The sequence below is a fragment of the Lagenorhynchus albirostris genome, chromosome 4 (genome assembly GCF_949774975.1).
Source record: "Lagenorhynchus albirostris chromosome 4, mLagAlb1.1, whole genome shotgun sequence".
NCBI lineage: Eukaryota > Metazoa > Chordata > Mammalia > Artiodactyla > Delphinidae > Lagenorhynchus > Lagenorhynchus albirostris.
The window spans coordinates 120,770,196-120,790,838 of record NC_083098.1 but is presented as its reverse complement, the minus strand read 5'-3'; the positions used below and the strand labels follow the sequence as shown (position 1 = coordinate 120,790,838).

Below are 20,643 nucleotides of genomic sequence, written 5' to 3'. Positions count from 1 at the left end.
ACCCGTGTCCCCTGCATTGGCAGGCAGATTCTTAACCACTGCGCCACCAGGGAAGCCCCAGCATACCTATTTTTGGTACTGATAAGCTGTTGCCATCCCAACCAGTGATGCAGCCAATTTCCTCAAATTTCTGGCCCATAGGAGTGAATAGATTCTTGATCCTTTGCTTCCCACAATGCATAGAAGGGACAGCAAAATTAGTCCTTCACTGCTGGACAACGCTGATGGAACTAAAAATGGGTTTATAACCCAAGAAAATGAACCCCAGGGCTGTCCAGAGTACTTTCCTGATACCTGGTGAGAGATTAACATGCCAGTCACATACATGCCCTTCAGGTTCAGTTCTGGGAAGGCCTTCAACATACCATTCTGTGATTTTCCCGAATAAAATGACAGACTTCGGTTATGCCTAAGGCTGATTCCTAGATTTTTTTTTTTCTGTGTTCACAGCATCTGGTACATTTTATTTTGTCTAACCAAAATAAAATGTTTATTAGCTTCATTTATGAAAACAAACTCACTTAACATTTTAATTGGAAACAGTTCATATGGTCTGTTCAGTGGAAGCTCAGATAGGCAAAGTGCAATAAGCAGAATGAAATATCAACATATACGTCTCTGCATAAATCAACATGAAAAAGTATTTAAGATGTTTCAAATGGAAAAAGCAAGCTACAAAATAATAACTACAGTGAGAGTTCTCTGTTAAACATTGTTTCCTAAACTATTTATGTAGTACTATTATTTTTGCAAAAATGTTATTGTTTTTGTAATACAAAACAGCAAAATTAATGATAATGTTTGGAAAAAAATATAATGTTCAAAACACATTTATTTTCTAAATCACTTTGAGGTTAATTTATATCAGATAATTTCAACAAATACAATGTTTAATGAAAAAACTGTGGTATACAGTGTAATTGTCTCTGGACAAACATCTTGTTTACAAATTAAGGAACAAAACTATTTCTTTTAATTAAATGTAGGTTTTAGAAAAACATTCATTACACATTACTACTGTAAAAAAAAAAAAAAAAAAAGAATTCCCTAAGAATAGCTCTAGCATCCAGTGAAATCTTAAGAGGTGAACCAAAATGTTTTTTTTCAATCATATTCAGAAAATCTAATGTGTTTACTTGCTTGTTGAGTCTTTTCGAGTCTGATCTTTTCGGCTTTGGTGATTAACTACAGAGAAAGAAATCAGAAATTAGAATGTACTGGATACGTAAAAAGAGAAAGATAATTATGACTAGAAAAATCTCATAACTATTAGCTTGAATAAAACTTCTTAAAAAGGGGAAGAAGAAAACAAATGAGATAATTAAGCTTACATCAAATCAGTTACAGAGAGAAGTGTCTAGATTATGGCTTATTAAATAGATACTAAACCTTTGAATTACCTAAGATCCTCTCATTTTAGTTCCAGATTACTAAAAAAATTTTCAATTAAAAATAACCATTCCACCAACAAGGACCTACTATACAGCACAGGGAACACTCCTCAATATTCTGTAATAAACGAAATGGGAAAAGAATTTGAAAAAAGAATAGATACATGTATAACTGAATCACTTTGCTCTACACCTGAAAGTAACACAACATTGTTAATCAATTATGCTACAATATAAAATTACAAAAAAAAAAAACATTCCATGCTCGTAATTTTTTTGACATTTTAGGAGGCTTAAGGACCAACATTTGTTGTTTTATAGCCCTTTGGGCTTGAGTATTAATTATCAAGACACTTCTTAAATGATGTGTGGTCTTTAATAATTATATTGTGCTTGAAAATTCATATATTATTTGAATGAGACAGCATATTTTGGGCTGAGTGCTACACAAAGGTTTGCTTACAAATTTAAAAAATATTCCAAATAAGAAACTGCTATTAAGAGTACTTATTAATTACACTCTTACATAAATACTTGAAAATTTTAAAGAAGGCAAATGAAATTATGTGGAATGCAGAAGAACATTTAAAATATCTTTATATTCCAGAAGTTTTCTTGATAAAAAAACTTAAGGTATCTTACTTAGCTTTGGAGGAAATGAAAATTTTATTCTCTTGAAAACACAGATTCTAATGAGTATTCATTAAAAGTTTATTTAAACTGGTGATAAGTGGCCACTGCCAGGAAATCACTTTCAGATTAAACTAAAAGCCTTTTAATCAGTGAAGTGAGTCAAAATGTAAGTGTTTAAAACTGTCACACCGATATGCTCTTCACAGATTTTATGAATTCCACCTATACCTGCTTAATATCTAACCTATCAGTACTTTGTAAAGGAAAGAACATTTTGATAGAAACATTAAAAAATTCAAAAAAAAAACATTAAAACATTCAAATATGTTTTAAAAACTAAAGAGAAATGAGAAAAGCCTTACTGTGTCTCCAGTACCTGTTATCTAATTTTACCAACGTGCTCAAAGCGATAGGGTACAAAGATTTGGTCTGGGTAGAATGAATCAGACCCCTTTTGGCAGATCTTTCCTTCATCTTACTGATCTTTTGTCAGAGGTCTTAATTTAACTTATCTGTACTTGATTTTTATGGGTAAAAATATCATACATAGAAAATAAAATATTTCTACCAATTCTTTTGTCTTTTAATTCTGTGTAAACTGACCAGAGCTCAGGAAAGTTTCCCCAGTAGCCTTCTCCTCCACAATGTGAAAATAAGAACCAGGATTTTTTTTAGTGCTTTTTTTCACTCAATTATGAACCAAGTATAATGTTACTGTGGAAACGGTAGGCTGGCATGTCAGTGAGGTATTTATGCTATACTTTTGGCTGCTAATTTTTTCTAAAATACTTAATTTCCATTACTAACATGCTTGCTTCCAGTACTCCAGCTAGTCTCACAATCTCCTTTCAAGACCTCTGCACTTTCTTCTTTTTTAAAATATTTTTATTTATTTATATTTTTGGCTGTGTCAGTTCTTAGTTGCGGCACGCGGGCTTCTCTCTAGTTGTGGCTTGCGGGTTTTTTTCTCTCTAGTTGTGGCATGCAGGCTCCACAGCGCATGGGCTCTGTAGTCTGTGGTACTCGGGCCCTCTAGTTGAGGCGGCGGGCTCAGTAGTTGTGGCACACCGGCTTAGTTGCCCCATGGCATGTGCGATCTTAGTTCTCCGACCAGGGATCAAACCCTTGTACCCTGCATTGGAAGGCAGATTCTTTACCACTGGACCACCAAGGAAGTCCCAAGGCCTCTGCACTTTCTGTTGCCTCCGACTGGAAAGCTGTGCATCTACATTTTTTTTTTTTTTTTTTTTGCCGTACATGGGCCTCTCACTGTTGTGGCCTCTCCCGTTGCGGAGCACAGGCTCCGGACGCGCAGGCTCAGCGGCCATGGCTCATGGGCCTAGCTGCTCCGCGGCATGTGGGATCTTCCTGGACCAGGGTACGAACCCGTGTCCCCTGCATCGGCAGGCGGACTCTCAACCACTGCGCCACCAGGGAAGCCGTGTGCATCTAAATTTTCCTGACTTGCTTGCTCACTTCCCTAAGGTCTCCTCTACTGTCACCTTTGCAGATAGAACTTCCCAGACAATCTCATCTCATGTATCCCATTATACTTTTGAGTTTTCTGTACAGCACATGTCATCATCTGACTTATTAATATATTACCTCTAAGCCTCAACAAAGAAGGGGACTTTGTTACTCACAACTATATACTCAGTTCCTAGAACAGTGGCTAACACAAACTGGCACCAAAAATATTAATTAAATGAATTAAGAAAGAAGTAAACTAAATTACGGTCTAATCCCCTCTCCTCTGAGAAGCTTCTCTGTGTGGTACCTTTTTTCCATTTCATGTAATGAGCAAACTAGTTATATCCATAGCTTTAGCTAGGAGTCTATACTTTCAGAGGTTTATCACACAAATCATGTGTATGATAAACCTGATGGTGTAAAAGGTAAATGAGAACTCTCCCAATGATAGAACTACTCACTGCTTTCCAACCCAATTTATAAAATTCCCTAAGTCAGTGTTTATTTCCTTGTCTCAAATTTAATTTGTGGAGATGGAATCTTTCTGAAAAATAAACTTTCTGATTTCTAGTTTTAAAAATATATACAATTTAAATGAAATTTCACACCAATTAGAAGGATAAGCATTATTTAACAAAATGATTTCATTTCAGTTGTCAGTTCTGGATTAATGATTTTATTAACATTTAAATACTCTCAAGCAGGCTTTGAAATTAACACCTTATGGACCTGAAAGAGTCCTTAAGAAGGGAGGCCTCCCCATCTCAGCAAATTTAGTCCACATTCACAGAATTAACAAAGACCAGTAGAAAACCTCCTCCTAAATCATCTTAAATTCCAATGAATCCTAGGCTATCTAACGCCGATGAAAAAACTTAATTTTCCAATTAAAAAATAAACAACAAAGAATTTTATAAATAGGACCCTAAAGCAACAAACCTAGAACATAGGAAGTATGACCTTTCAAGTGCTAATCAATCATAAAAGGATGTACGTACATCGTTCCGTATTTTACCGATTTTTACAATATACATTAAAAAATTTATACTAGTAATATTACTATTATTATGTGCACATAATAGGGCACAGTTATTATGTGCCCTATTTTATTCTAAGCACTTTAAGATGTTCTAACCTTTACATGTATAATAATGTTTTAAAAGAATAAACTAGACAGCTTACTAGCAACAATAAATATCTGATAAATTTAGTGTCATTTAAAATAAATTATTGAAAGAGAGGCTTGTTTTAAATTATTTAATGTACTTATTTAAGTTTGTTTCTTTCACTTGTCAGCTAGCCTAGAGAAAAAGGAATAAAGCTTACCGTTGCTACAGGGAATGTTATGCATAGTCTCTCAATCTTATCTGTGGAGGCTCATATTTTTAAAAAGTACAATCTAAATACACTGTGTTTTTTACCATTAAGACAATCTTTAAATAATCATTCACCACAAAGCCATAAATGAAAGCAGCCAGAAATTTAAATTACATCACTATTTTCTTTTTTAAAAAAGATAAACTTATATACCCTTGTGTGGAAAATAATTCTAATTTCGTATATTTCAAAATCTAGAGAAATAAAAAAAAAATGAATTGATTACCTTCTCAGTGCCTCTTTTCTTTTCACGAGGCTGATTAAGTTTGGCCTGCCTATCTACCAAAATCTTCTGCCAATACCTCTGTTCATGGTCACCTTAAAAAAAACAGAACAAAAAACCCCACGAAAATGCTGATCATAAGGATACAGATGAAGAAACATATTCAAGGCTTTATATTGTCAACAACCGAACCGGAATAGTCTCATTTTATTAATGCTACTTTATGCATATTATAGTACCAAAAAAACCCAACAACGTAGTTTCATTAGCCAAACTCAGAAATTATAGAACAATCACCCCACAATAAGAATTGTTGAAAAAGAATGTTCTATAAAGTTTTACCAGAAAGAATCTCTAGTTTCCAGCAGTGTTTCTTTTTAATTTCCGTATATGCATTTATTACCGCTTGAGCATCGTCAGGAGTTTTAAATCTAGCATGGCATTCTGTATCTCCTTCCAGCAAATCAACATAAACAACTTCTGAGATTACTGCCAAAGTATCCTGCGTTAGAGTTTAGAAAGGCTTAAAGTAAATAATAAAAATGTTTCAATATAATTTTAAAATTATTCCAATGGCTGTACTAGAATCTATTATAAAATTGAGCCATATGTCATTTAAAATGAGGAGAAACTATCCTATATCAAACATTTCTTCTAAATATATACAAATGGGGAATTTCCTGGAGGTCCGGTGGTTAGGACTCTGTGCTCTCTCTGCTGAGGGCCCAGGTTCAATCCCTGGTCGGAGAGCTAAGATCCCATAAGCCACACAGTGCGGCCAAAAACCAAAAAAAAAAAACACAAAAAAACAGAAAACGAGAAAGAAAAAAAGCCCCCAAAACGAATGCTCTTAAAAAGTGACTTGGACAAAGCTGAGAACCAATTTAACATCAACTCTAATAATAACTTTCCTTCCTTCAACAGCATCCTTAAAATCTTAACTGGCATGGGAATATTGCATAAGGAAAAGAGATTTGTAGAGCGGAATGTACAAATACAACTCCAAATTCAGAAGAAGGTTTCCAAGTCTGGGTGTAGTTAAAGAGTAAAATTAAAAACAAACAAAATCAAAAAGGGATGAAGGAAGGTGTGTTTGCACTTACCTGTACCAAAACACTTATGACTTAAAATATATGTAACCTTTTTATAACCACTTGTGAAAAACATTTCAAGGAACATACAAAGTAGTTCCCAAGTAGTCTATGGGAATACAGATAGCTCAAGAGCTTTTATTCTCTGATAAAAACACCTAAGCAACCTCTTCTAAACAAGTTGAGTCACACAGCAAGGAAGTTTTACCTATACGGCCTGCTGTGAGGGCAAATTAACAAGATTCCTGCATTCCTAGTCTTTTTTTTTTTTCACAGCAGGTTCTAGAGTGTACGCAATGCAATTATGCAGGAATGTTACACTAATTCTTAATTCATCAACTTCCATTCATAAAGCTAAAGAAATAACTGAAGGTTCCCAACTGGGGGAAAAAAGCCTTACCCACCTCACCTCCTTTAGTTTTAACCCAAAATTTCAAGGCACAACTAATTTAGATTACTTTTATTTATTTATTTTAAAACATTTATTATTTTCTTTGGCCCCGCCATGCAGCTTGTGGGATCTTAGTTCCCCGACTAGGGATTGAACCTGGGCCCTCAGCAGTGAGAGCGCGGAGTCCTAACTAGTGAACTGCCAGAGAATTCCCTAGATTACTTTTAGACATTGGATTTTTAAAGTATGAATTACAAAAAGAACTGAGCAATACCTGGAAATATTTTTTCATAAGAAAAGTTTATAAAGTAGTAAAAACCTGTGCTTATGTACAAGCCAGGGACTATATCTTAATTCATACCAACACTTAAAACACTGCCTATCACAAAATAGGCTCTTAATAAATGTATGCTAATTCAATGAAAAAAAAATTAAGAGAACTGGAGAGAAATATACCTGCTAATTCTTCCCATTTCTCTATCTATTCAGTATTAAATTTAGACACAAAGCAAGAAACTATGGTATGAAGTGATGAAATTTTAATGTGTTCATTGGTAGTAGTTAGAGTTTTATAATTGATTTATCAGACAGATTAGATTCCTACAATTCAAAAGATATTTACTAAATATCCATTATAATGTCAGGCTAATCTCCGGATTTAAAACCCTTCTTAGAATGACAAATTAACCTGGTAATCACATGGGCAAGTCACAGACAGCAGTAACAATCGTAGCTCAGTTTTTGTTCCAGCAAAATGTAAGTAATTACTAACTTGGTTAATGCAGTTATTTTACGATTTTGGTGATCATAAATGAAGAATCTATAATTGACATAATTACCATTTAGATAATAAAAGCTATTTGATAAATATAATTAAACCTATGTCAGTCATTCCAAATAACAAACTTTGTGTAATTTTTCTCTTAAATCTTTTTCAATCTGACTAACCACAGCAGCGTTTACATCCTCAATTTTTTATCCTTCTTATTTGAAAGTCTATACTGTGACCAAACTTGAAATGCAAGCTGGTAATACCAATTTGGGATTGACCAGGTTTAATACTGTAATGAGAATCTAAATTTTGTGTTAGTGACAGCTACAGGATTTTAGGGGATAGGGTTTCAGATGAAGAGTGCTTACAGATGGTTACAATGAGCAACCTTAATGGTTATGCGAGTCAAAAAATGTGACTGCTAAGAGTCTATGCAAAAGCAAAACAATATACTACATGGTGCTGATGTCAGTATAAGAATTTTAAATATATTTGCTACGTTACAGAACATGTTATATAGTTTAAAAAGAAAGCGTCTTACCTAAATGGGTGACAAGGTTTAAAAGTAAATAAAATATGGTACTCCCACTCAAAGGAATATGTGAATAAGAAAGGAATATTGCTGTGCTGGTACAAAATGCTGTAAAAGATAACTTTATAAAGTGAAAAAAGAAGACTAGTACCATATGAATAGCAATTTAAAGTGTAAATTGTGTAGAAATAAAGATTTATTTGCATATGCATGTAAAAGTTTTGGAGCTTTGGAAAATAGTTCACACTTTTCTGTAATTGTTTCAAATTTTTAAAATAATCAGCATGGATTAAAAATACCAAAAATTTTTAAAAATAAAAAACTTAAAGGCTCTTTTCTCCAAAAAAACCCGTGCCTTTCAGGAAAAAAAATTTCTATTCCCAAGAGGATTCATTAACAGACAAAAATAAACTAAGCCCATGGTAAGTGAAAAATATGCATATTATCCCTTTTATTCCGAAATCGTTCTGACTTGTTTTAAGTCACAAAATCTTTTAGGAATCTATTGAAAGCTAAGAGCTCTAATGAAAACAAATTACAAATTCTCTAGTTTGCTCCAAACCAGACAACAGCAGATAATTACAAGTTTATTTTAAAAATTATTTCAAACCAACTCTAATGTTGATTAAATATTTAAAAAAGTTTTAGCACTAAGTATTTTCCTAAAATCTAGTTTCTCTAGGTTTTTCTGAAAACAGAGGAAGTCCCCTAAAAAATGAATACTGGAAAACATTTTACTTTATCTACCCTATTAGTTATAATAACTATAGTATGGTTTCCTTATCCAACTATACAACCACCATTAAGGGTACCAATAAAAATAAGTACAAATTGCTCTTTTCCTATAAATGGATTAAACTATATTCACTGTAAATTTGATCCAGTGAGGAATTTCAGTCTTTAGAATTTGCTTCAAGTCAAACTTAAGGGTTATTATGGAATCAAAACCAGTAATCAGTTTATCACAAGAGAACAAATTCTAATTTGATTTGCTTCATTTTCCACATTCAAAACACCTTCACATGGGGGAGTTTTTTAGAGGAAAGAGAAACAACTATCCTGGGGATACAAAAGCATTACCCTGACTTGTTTCCTGCCAGGTAAAGGCTCAGCGCTAATGATCTTCACAATCACACCACTCACAAACTGTGGTCCTGCTGCATTAACCTTCTCCTGGGGACCACCCTCTTCACTGTCTGCTGTTTGAAAAGAAGAAGACCAGAAATAAATCTCTTACACTTAATAATTTAACCCTTAGGAGGCCCACTTCAGAATAACAATAATGATTTCTCAGCCTGATTTAAATAATTAAATTTACTCATAAAGTCATCATGTTGTAAGTTATACTATTTATTGCAGATCAGCATGAAGTAAAATACAAAAACCTTTATTATTGTAAATGCAAACTTTTACCATTAGAAGAGCACTTGTAAAACCTTAATAAAAAAAAAAGCTCCTTTACAATGAACCAAGTAACAAAGTGCTTTACTAAGTGAAGAAATAAACAGGCATAGGATAATATATAAGAATATTGTATATAAATTACAATTCAAATGTGAAATTTATATTTTCAACTTACAGGAATTTAAAATATATCCTAATATTGAAGATTTCACAAAAATCTTGTTTTAATTTGTTCCTGCTTGTGGTTAATACCAAGGAGTAACATGTCAGGTGAGAAATTATCATCTTTGTTTCTATAAACCTGCTCAACTCAAACTAGGCACTCATTACTAAATTTGATTAATAATGAAAACTGTAGAGAAAACTTATATGATTAAAAAAGATTGTTTAAAATGAACCCTTCAAATATTCTTATGTTAAGAATAAATCACGTCAGGACAACTTGACAAATCAGTAATTTTTCTAATAACAAGCATTGTATAATCAAGTTTTTAAAACTAAAGTTTATCATATAATAACTCAGAAAGTACATTTAGTGTAAGTACAATATAATGATACAAAAACTATCACAGTGATGCTTACTTTTTTCATTTTTCATTTCGGACTTAGTAGGTACTCCATGGTTTGTTTCCATTTCTGACTCTAATTTTATTTGGGATATTGTTTTTTTTAAAGAAGCCATGCTAGCTTTTTGCAGTGCTAAATACTCTTTTTTCAAATCCAGCCATTGGGTCCTATAATGAAAAAACACTGTAGTTTTAAAATAGTGACAATAGATCATTAAATAAAAAGTAAGTATCTAATACAGACATTCAGTGACTTACAATCACTCCTCCTCCCAACCTTTCTTTCTTTAAACACTTACACTCAAATTATTTCCTGAGTTCTAAGTCCATCTGGCAAACAAACAAAGGGGAGTTCCCTTTGCCCCAACATTCAGATTAAATGTTTTATATTTGATGATTCAATTCTTGAGTATGTTTCAAATATCTGAATTGATGAAACTAAAAGTATTGAATTAATTAACTAGTAACATTTACTAGAAAAGTCAGTCAACTTTGGGGAAAAAATGAGAAATTAAAATTTAAAGATTGTTAAACTGCTTCCAATTTGAGAGACAACATTCCTTAGTATTTACTTGAGTCAAAAGGAATTTCTAAGAAGAAAAAAACACCCCATGGAAGCAATTTATTTATTTACATACATTTAACGTGTAAGATGTTTCTTCAAACAGCTAGAGCTCCTCCAGATAGAAACACAATGCCTCGCCTGGCTCTGCAGGAGTACTCATTGTTACCCTAATCTATGCCATCAAACAAGCAGATAGGGGATTTTTTTTTTTTTTTAGAGAGGAGAATATCTGTGGTAATGGTTTTAGCTGTTAACATTGACATCTGTATACTTCAAAAAAAAAAAAAAGTATCCAGACCCACCCAGGACCATACATTCCCTGAGAGCTGATACATTAGAATAACAAAGGGCTCTTGTAATGATTCTCTGAGATAAAAAGGCAAAAGGAATTCAGGAGTTAAGAATAGTATAAATAGAAGTACCCAAAGTCCTTGCCTTTTAACCCTCCAAGAGGAAAACTGGATTCTTTGGAAAGTAATCCAGGAAGGTTAAGAAAAACTCTCTTCTAAAAGGTATGCCATTTGCTTTCTTCTACTTATCTCTTACCCCTTGAGTAGATGGACTCCCTTTAACTTTAACATGGAAGTACTTTCTGTGACTTTTAAAATAGTAAGTGCTTCCATGTTTTAGTAGAAGTGAATCCAAATTATGCCTCCGGATTCGAGATGGCAACCTTTCTAATTTACAGAAGCCAAGGGGATCCCCTTTGCTTTAACATGGGGGTACCTGCTGTGTAAAACAAAAGTAAGTGCTTCCATGTTTCAGTGGAGGTGTCCCCAAACCGACACTTTCAAGGATTCAGATCTATTTTTATAGGATTAAACTGTTGAAACTGGCTACTAGTGAAGCTCTGAAAATAAAATAATGAAAATACAGCATTGCTTGTTAAATTTTGAATAAAGGATAAAAATATATAATCCTTACAATGAAATTTTACTTAATTTAACTTCATATATCTTTGTCGGACAGGTCCAAACTGACGCGTTTGTTCTGATCCCAGATTATTTTCTAAATTTCCTTTACAGGTCAAAGGACATTCATGATTTTTATTTTTCTTCCCAAGACTGGGCTCCCCACCACTTAAACGTGGATGTACTTGCTTTGAAACTAAAAAAGTAAGTGCTTCCATGTTTTAGTGATGGTAAGTCTTCCTTTTTCATTTTAACTTCAAGAAAACTTCAGGAGTACTTAACTGAATGGCCGGTCTATGATACATTAAAGCTGTGCTTCTAAATCTATTAAGGAACACCCTCTACTTTAACATGGAGGCACTTGCTGTGACTTGATAAAAAATAAGTGCTTCCATGTTTTAGTGTGGTGGTTCCTTTTTAAACCCCAATCGTGTTAAAGCAACTTGTCTGCAGATCATGGCTTCAGGCCATTACTGTTGCTAATATGCAACTCTGTTCAATACAAATTGGAATTGCACTTTAGCAATGGTGATGGAGTGTGTCAAATGCCAACAATACAATTTGTACCACTGACTTACTTTGATAGTACTCGTAATGGTATAACCTCTTCTCCCATTTTATGCCTCTCTTTATGTTTTTTCTTATGCTTTCTTTTTGCTTTCAAGAGGGATCCATCTTTTATATCTCCAGTGTCTTTTTCCTCTTCAGTAGAGACTTCTAATTCTAAATTAAAAAATAAAGTCGTGAGTTAAGAAAAAAAGAACCTTATTTATCTAATCGTAAGCTTAAAGTTAGAAATACCTTTGTTTTCTTTACAAACTTCTGAAGCTTTTTTAATGTCTTTCTGAGCCACTTTTTTAAGTTTTGATTTGGGAGTTAGGTAATCTGCATCTTCAGAGCTACTTCTCTTTCTCTTCCCTGTTTTGCCTAAAGGTAAGCTGGATACTTCAGTTCTTTCTCGTTTTTTCTTCTTCTTTGTGGGTGGCTTTTGGGCTTCAGTAACCTCTACTTCAGAGCCCTCAGATGTGGTCCTCGATCTTTTTTTACAGACGCTTTCCTTGCTTGGGTCCATATTTGACTCTTTGGTCTGGATACTGTCTTCTTTCTTCATTCGGCCTTTCTTCTTCTTTTTCTTTTTCTTTTCTTCTGTAACAATTTTATCTTTTTATTATTTATTATTTTACTTCAACTACATCTACTTTAAAAATATTTAATAACTCACCAGCTACTCTAAGGGCAGGAATGGGCTTGTTTTTCACTGTCTTGGGAAATACACCAGGCTTTCTTGGTGCTTCCTCTGGTGGGTTATTAAGAAACTGAAATGAAATAAAATTTTGTTACTATTTAAAACAGTTGGTTATTTTCTTTTCCTTTGTTTTAGGTTCTGGACCTACCTCAATAGCTTTTGCTGCTTGTTCTTTTGTCTCAAATTCCACAAAGGCAAATCCCTTTGGATCTCCAGTAGACTTATAATGTGGTATACTTATATAAACAACATTGCCACATTTCCCAAATACTCTTTCAATCCAGCTGTGATTAACATTTTTGGGAAGTAATTCCTATGATAAATTAGAAGCAATATTAAATAAAATGTTAAATCTTAAAATAAAGTTTTACTTAACTGAATATTAAAATGTTTCTGTTGTTTTTTTGGGGACAACACTTCTGAGCTTTTCCAGAAAAATGGCTCACCACATACACAGTCCGCTCATCCTCATCCTTTGGTCTTTCACCCAGAGGCTTTTTTCTCCTGATTCTGGTGCCTTCTAAATCCAGCTTTAAAACAGTAAATAAGGTTAATACACTAATACAATATAATGTGACATAATAAGTTGTAACAATTCTTACCTCTACAACAGCTGAATTTTTCAGTGCTCTGGCTATTAACTTTCCATCAGTGGTCAATTTTTTCATTTTGTTGAATGACACGAGAAGTGATATATCAACATCTAATGAAAACAAGTTAAAGTGAATAAATATAATTAAAAAGAAAAGATTAAAAATATAAACATTAAAAAGAAAAAGAAAAAGAAAACATTAAAAATATAAACCAGCAGGATAGGGGCTTCCCTGGTGGCGCAGTGGTTGAGTCCGCCTGCCGATGCAGGGGACGCGGGTTCGTGCCCCGGTCCGGGAGGATCCCACATGCCGTGGAGCGGCTGCGCCTGTGAGCCATGGCCGCTGAGCCTGCGCGTCCGGAGCCTGTGCTCCGCAGTGGGAGAGGCCGCAGCGGTGAGAGGCCCGCGTACCGCAAAAAAAAAAAAAATAATAAAAAAATAAACCAGCAGGATAAAATGGTACTTGGGATGAATTAAATCTGCCCCTTAAGTTAGACACAGCCTTACTGGTCACAGTTATACACTCATAACAGAAAATTGATACAACTTCCCTTCAAAACTAGTCAAAGGTGTTCTGAAATGCAGACTAGGTAAAATGCCTTTCTGTCTGAATCCTGCACATACCTCTATGCATTCTCAAATAAACATGCGTGGCAAATGTTCATCTGCTTTGAAGTTGCTAGAGGCCTAGTGAGTCTTTAACTGTAAAAATATAAAGGCTATATAAAAAGTGGCCTACAATAGTTCTCGTAAAATTATACACATTACACAAGCGTAGTGGAGTTGATGCTATATATACACTACATTATAGAATTACATACACTATCTTAGAAGTAGATACACCTCTTAAAACTAGTTCAATTATACACTGAAGCAAACTTACATCCATCTCTAGATTTTTCTATCTGCTCTCGAAGAAATCTATCCTTGTGAAGATTTGCATCTCCAAACCAGAAGTCCACCTGCTTTGCAATATCTGCAAGCACCTGTTTTACCCGAGACCTTTTCTTTTTTTCTACTTCTTTTTTCTTTTCAGTGCTTTCCTCTTCCAGTGCTTTTTCTTGATTTCCACTTCCAGTTTCCATTCCTGTCAACTGGGAAAAGGTAAATATCAACTCAGTACAAGTAATTAGTAATACGGAAAAAATGTTTAGTTTAGCCTTTGACTGAAGGGAAATGGACTTAAATTTGACTGCCAGAGAACAAACTTCAGGGGAACACTTCATTTTTCACCATCAGCTGAGGAAACTTTCATTGGCCTTCTTGAGTGGTTTTTTTTTTTTTTAGTTCTTTCTCGTTCACTTCTCATTTGGCCTTGTTTTTACTTTAAAAATAATTTACCTCCTATGTTATGGAGCACAGCTTCAGGATTTTATGTCTTAAACTGCAGAACCAGATTATCCTAGTATAATTTATGTCTACATTTATATCTCAAAGTATATCATTAGGAACTGAAACATTTTGAAAAACCTCAAAAAAGTTATTTGCATTTTAAAATACAACTTCTAATGAAATAAAAATTGATTCTTGATTTTTAAAAATGTTAATTTGTTTACTAGAAGCAGAATTCAACTGATAAGTCACAGAATCCACCATCTCTTTTTCAGGTGACCTTCCTGTCCCAGTGTTTATTTCTTGGTCAGCAACTTTCAACCCCCTCATTCCTCAAGTCACTGTGCATGCTTCTTTGCTCCCTCCGCTCCAGCCATGCTGCTTTTCTAGCTGCAGCTACAACTCAGCTGGCAAACTGAACTGAGGGAGTTTTGAATCTTGCTATTCTTTCTAAAATTATCCCCTAGATAACATGGCTTGCTTCCTCACTTGCTTAAGTCTTGTTCAAATGTCACCTCAGTGAGATCTCCCATAACCCTATTACTATACATTTGTTTATTCTTTATCCTTCCTAGAATGTAAGATTGATGAAATCAGATTTTTGTCTCTTTTGCTTACTGGTGAATCCCCAGTCCCTGGTACACAGTACTCATTCAAAAATTTGTTGAATGAATTGTGTCATCTTAGTTGAATCACTAAAGGTATGCACACAAAAATGAGTAGATGAGCAAAGGCTTAACATGAGGCCTGGGGTGATGCAGCCTTGCCTAAGAATAATCTCGGTCTCCCATAACATGGTTTTTTGGAAACAGGAGCATTAAGACAAATGGGGAGAGTCATCTGTCTCCTCTGTCGCACTGGGTTGGGCGCTGCTATTAGCTGGTATGCAGTCCTGAAGGCTGTGACCAGAATGACACAGTAGATTGGTGGGCAAAAGGGCTAAAGCTTTTACATATCAAGGTGACCCAAAACACCGTTTGCCTTTATCTGTGGAAGCCATACTTGTCTACTGTAGATGGCAGGCCTGGGGGCAGGGGAAGCAGTGGATTTGAGTAAATGCTGGGGCTAGGACTCCAGATGAGATGAAGATTCTGTCCCCACTGTATCTTCTGCCTTGTATCCTTTAAAGCTCAGTAAACACAGTATTAGATTAAAGCCTATTTGTGTCTCCTGAGTCTGACTGTCAGCTAGAATCTGTCACTGCAGCAGTGATGTTGCAGACAGTGCCAGAAATAGTGTTTCAAAGTGACATCCGGTAAGAGGGTACAAAGCCATTAATGCATTTCACTTCAATCTCCAAGTAAATATGCCAAAGTCAATAGAAGAGTATTCTGGTATTTTTAAAATAGGCTTTTTGACTTTGGTTCTATTGACCAAAGTCAATAGAAGAGTATTCTGGTATTTTTAAAATAGGCTTCCGCTGATTGGCTAAGCACCAAGTTTTTAAATATACAAGTAATGAAGTATTTATTTAGATGATGCTAGCATAACTCATAAAATGGAGGAATATGGGGCTTCCCTGGTGGCGCAGTGGTTGAGAGTCCGCCTGCCGATGCAGGGGACACAGGTTAGTGCCCTGGTCCGGGAGGATCCCACATGCTGTGGAGCGGCTGGGCCTGTGAGCCAGGGCCGCTGAGCCTGAGCGTCCGGAGCCTGTGCTCCGCAACGGGAGAGGCCACAACAGTGAGAGGCCCTCGTAACGCAAAAAAAAAAAAAAAAGGAGGAATATGTCAGAATTAATCATTAGAAAGACAATCAGGTGTCATTCAGTGCTGCATAACCACAGTCCTCACCTCGCACTCCCACTCCAACCCATCCTGTCAGGCTTTCCTTTCCACCTTTCTAATGAAACTGAAAACAATTATCTCCGCTGTCTACCGGACCTCTCAGCAGCATCCGCAGTCGGTAACTCCCTCACTGAAAACGTTTTCTTCCTTTAGCTTCCAGGAGCATTCTTCTCAATTTCCTTTTCCGGACCCTCCTACTCCGCTCTACCTTTACATGCTGCCTAGGATTGCATTCAGTCCTGAGCCCCCTTCTTATCTACACAGACCTCCTTTCAGAGGGTGTCTGGCTTGAAGCTCCTTGGCTCTATGCTGATGTTTCACAAATCTATCTTTTCCCTGACTTTTCCCATTAGCTCCCCATTCCAACATGGAACTGTCCATTTGACCTCTTCACTTGTTTATTTCTTGCGTATCTCAAGCTTAAATTGGCAGAAATTGAACTCTCTAATTTTAACAAACCTATTTTTTGCCTAGTTTTCCCCACCTCAGAAAACACCAGTGACAAAATTGCTGAGAGGGCAAAAACACTGAAATTCTTAATTCTTCTTTCCTCACACCCCATAGCCAATTCATTAGCATTTCTGTTAGCTCTACCTTTTCGAAATACATACTGAATATGAATCTTTCTCATTTCTTCCATCACAACCACCTGTTCCAAGCTATCACGGTGTCTTGCCTGAACTTCTGCAAACACATCCTAACATTTGCTTGCTTCTACTCTTCTTCCATTATCATCAATTTTCCAGATAGCAGCTGGAATAATCATTTAAATATGTACATAAAATGTCAATCTCTTGAACAAAATCCTCCACACGTTTCTTATCACACTCCGAATAGAATCCAAAATCCTTACTGTGGCCTACAGGCCCTATTCCATCTGGCCTGGGGATCTCGCTCTAACTTCATCACTCGCAACTTCTTCTAGGGTGCTCATTCCAACCACAACATACCATCTTTTTGTTCCTTTTTAAACAAGCTAAGGCCATTCCCATCTCAAGGCTCCTGTTGCTCTCTAGCTTCCCTGCCACACCTGCAGGGATTACTTCCTTGTTCATTCAGGTCTCTGCAAATGTCACTTTCTCAAAGAGGCTTTCTCTTTCACCCAATCTAAAATATCCCCTCCCAGACAACCTTAACCCTACTCGCCCCCTTAGTCACCACTTTCTACACTTGTATCCTCTTATCCCTAACTGGAATTATAATTCTATTGCCTGTCTGCCTCACTAGAATAAAACACTATGAAGGTAGAGACTTCAGTTTGATCACAACCTCAGCATTTGTTGAATAGCTAAATAATATATCTAAAAGGATCTAATAAACTGTAAAGTGTTAAGCATTTCAAGTTATTTTGTTAGGGGGTCAAATGTAGGGTATGACTGTCACTACAGCAGGGTCCACGCTAACTTTCCTTCTGAAAAAACTACAAATTATAGAGGGCAGACTACCAGCTCTCCACTTCTTTGCATCGTCAAAGCCACCATCTAAGGAAATAGCGGACAGAACTGCATAAACACAGAAAGTCACAATTCTCCCAGAAATCAGACTTTTCCCATCATTCTCATATCTCAGCCCAGATACTCTCCTTCTTTCCTTCTCCTAAAGAATTTTTTGTGGCTTGGAGAATTAAGTTCAGAAAATCTTGCCTAGTGTGAATAACACTCATCTGCAAACTTTAATCTTAAAAATATATTCTATAGATAATCAAATATACCTTCACTTTAGGGGAAGACATGAATTAAACAGGAAATAACAAGCTATGGTACAAGTTAGCTTCCCTACACAATGGTTGCAGAAGATCAGGAAGTTACATGGCAGTATTTTTGTTACAATTTTGATCTTCATAGTTTACTTTCTCAATGTCCTATGATAACAAATATGTGTGTTGTCATTCCATATATTCCAAATCAAACTTATTATCTTTCTTACCCATGACTGTTCTTCTCACCATCCTCATTTTATTTAAGGATGACATATTCCACTTAGTTAACCAAGCAAGCTATTTACTAGCTGTATGGATTTTGAGCAAGTTACCTCATCTTTCTATGGTCTATAAAATGTGAATAAAAATTATACCTGCATAATAGAGTTGTAAGAATTAATCAAAATAAATAAACCATTTCCCATTGCTGCTATATAGCACACACTCAATAATATGTAAGCATTATTATTTATTATCATTTTATCATTTACCAATCTGTTATTAAGTACTATCAATTCAACCTTTGGAATGGCTCTTATCTCCATCCACTGTTTTCCACAACTACTGTCACAACAGTATGGAACTAGTTTATAAATTGTTCTAGAAGTCATCCATCCTTCACAGAAGCTGTGTAACTTGTCTAAAACACAGATCTAATTTTCTGACTCTGACATTAAAACTTCCAACATTAGAAACTCCTCAGCACCTTCTAGTAACATAATCTGTGGTTTTAAAAAATTGTTAAATGAATGAACTGGTTTCATGGGCTTTAAACAAATAAAAGTTACCGTGTAACAATGTCAGTTACTTTACATACGTTGTTCTAAATCCTCATAATCCCTCTAGGTTCTTTTAACTTCTTTTTACAAAGGCTCAAAGATTAAGTGACTTGGCTAAAGCTAGCTGGGTAAGTAAGCTCAGGTATGCTTGACTCCCACACTGCCTACCTCTTAGTAGACCTTCTTGCAACCTGTTACCATGTGCTCTATGTTCTGACTCAGAAATCCTTAATCTGAAGCCCATGGAATTTGCGAGGGATTTCAAGAATTCTTGTGAATCCCATGAAATTTTCAAAAGATAAATTTTAAAGAAAAGGTGAAATCATGACTCTTCTACATATATAAAATGATCACATGTCAAAGATTTTATTTAAGCAATTAACCAGGGAACTAGCCAAGTGTTAAAAACCAGGAGTTTTTAACTCCTGGTTAAAAGGAATTACTCAAAAACTCCTTTTCAAAGGAGAACTCAAAAATTAGACATGCACAAGTACAAGCAATCAGGAATGTTGAAATGAATTTGTTAAAATAGATTGCAATACTAATCAAGGCAATAATTGCAAGACTGATTTCCATTATTGTTTTCTACAACTTACACAATTGTAAAATAGCTCAATGACGATGAAAGCCAGAGATAACCTTGAACAGTGAGCTAGACAAGACACCACATATATGTGTGTGTGAATATATATATATATATATATATATATATATATACAATGGGCCATTTCAACGTCTTCCACAATTTTTCTTAGAAAAAGTTGTAGCAAAATGTTTTCACATGTACATGCATTTTCCTGGGAGGCTCATCCACAGCTTTAAAATCATGTTTTAAAAGGAAATGGTGTGCCCAAAAGGTTAAGAACCATTGTTCTAGTCACAGCTGACTATTCAGCAGTACCCAAAAACTTTCTTGTCTCTTGGGCCTTCGCTTTAAATGAGTCTTCTCGTCTTCCTTGCCTTATAAACTTCTATACAATTTTCAAGGTCCAGGTTAAATGGTATCTTACTCTTTCTAGCCTTCCACTACCACGTCTCCCGTAATCAACTGCCTCCTCATCTGTTTTCTCTTAAGTAAGTCTATTAACGTACTCGGTACACTATTTAACGCTTATTATTTGTTCTTTCCATAACTGGATTTTCAGCTCTCTGAATGACAAGGACTAAAGTTCTGAGAAAGAAAATGACTTAATTTTAAAATACAAGTCCTCACATTCGGTATCTTTTAGCCAGCAAAACTCGAACCTGTGAAGTAAAGCAATTTCACTTTTGACTACTGCCTCTCTCGGTACCCGTGCTTCCGCACGGACGCCGCCAAACGCTGGACGGCCCCGAACCTTCCAACACCGGACAACACGCGCCCCCAATCACTGAAAATTGGGAACTACAAGGGCTGCCGGAGGACTTTTGCGCGTGCGCACAGAGCACTACGACGAGCAAACTGACGGTTGATGGGAGGGGGCGGGGTGAGGACAGATGATAGAATGGGCTGCATAAAAAAGGACTGAGAGAAATTCAGACCTCACCTAACCTGGGCGACCCTATAGTCCACTTAGAACTTACTCCGTCCAATTCCCAAAATACAGGGCCAGAGACTGCGTCCTTCAGTCCTTCGCGTCTCCCGATCCTTAAAGTCGTAGTTGTTTTCGCGTCATAGGAGGAGCGACACCGTTCTTCCGTACGCCTCGGAAAAGACAGGCCCAGCGACTGTGCGTCTGTCGTTTACGTCACAGGCGTGGGCTGCCTCAGCGTGCGGGGCGGGGCATCGGAGAAGGCGGCCGCTGCGGAGGCTCGCAGACGATGAAGAATTTGATTGGCGGTTTGAAAACGGCGGTTCTCGCCGGGGCGGTGGTGGGCGGGCTAAATATTGGAGCTTGATCTG

At 35.8% G+C, this 20,643-nt stretch overlaps 1 protein-coding gene across 3 annotated transcripts; it reads right to left on the bottom strand.

The window, feature by feature from the left end:
* Positions 1-814: 814 nt before the first annotated feature.
* Positions 815-20,425, bottom strand: LARP7 (La ribonucleoprotein 7, transcriptional regulator). 3 transcript variants are annotated; one of them, XM_060148617.1, is made up of 13 exons: positions 20,288-20,425; positions 14,048-14,258; positions 13,175-13,275; positions 13,019-13,102; positions 12,721-12,885; positions 12,549-12,642; positions 12,128-12,469; positions 11,905-12,049; positions 9,867-10,018; positions 8,961-9,079; positions 5,437-5,596; positions 5,098-5,189; positions 815-1,185 (listed from the first exon to the last, which is right to left on the bottom strand). In XM_060148617.1, the coding sequence occupies exons 2-13, from the start codon at positions 14,247-14,249 to the stop codon at positions 1,105-1,107; spliced, it is 1,737 nt and encodes a 578-aa protein (XP_060004600.1). In that variant the 5' UTR covers positions 14,250-14,258; positions 20,288-20,425; the 3' UTR covers positions 815-1,104. The 3 variants fall into 3 exon arrangements, with proteins under 3 accessions (XP_060004600.1, XP_060004599.1, XP_060004597.1); XM_060148616.1 differs by having other exon boundaries at positions 12,128-12,472; positions 20,288-20,424; XM_060148614.1 differs by having other exon boundaries at positions 12,128-12,472; positions 13,019-13,275.
* Positions 20,426-20,643: the final 218 nt, after the last annotated feature.

What these genes read in the sequence shown, in the direction of transcription:
- LARP7 (XM_060148614.1), bottom strand. Translation starts at nt 14,249, where the DNA reads ATGGAAACTGGAAGTGGAAATCAAGAAAAAGCACTGGAAGAGGAAAGC. An exon ending in AAGCAGCAAAAGCTATTGAG is followed by an intron (nt 12,643 to 12,720) that starts GTAGGTCCAGAA and finishes ATTTCATTTCAG; the next exon opens with TTTCTTAATAACCCACCAGA. An exon ending in TCCTGCCCTTAGAGTAGCTG is followed by an intron (nt 12,473 to 12,548) that starts GTGAGTTATTAA and finishes AAATTGTTACAG; the next exon opens with AAGAAAAGAAAAAGAAAAAG.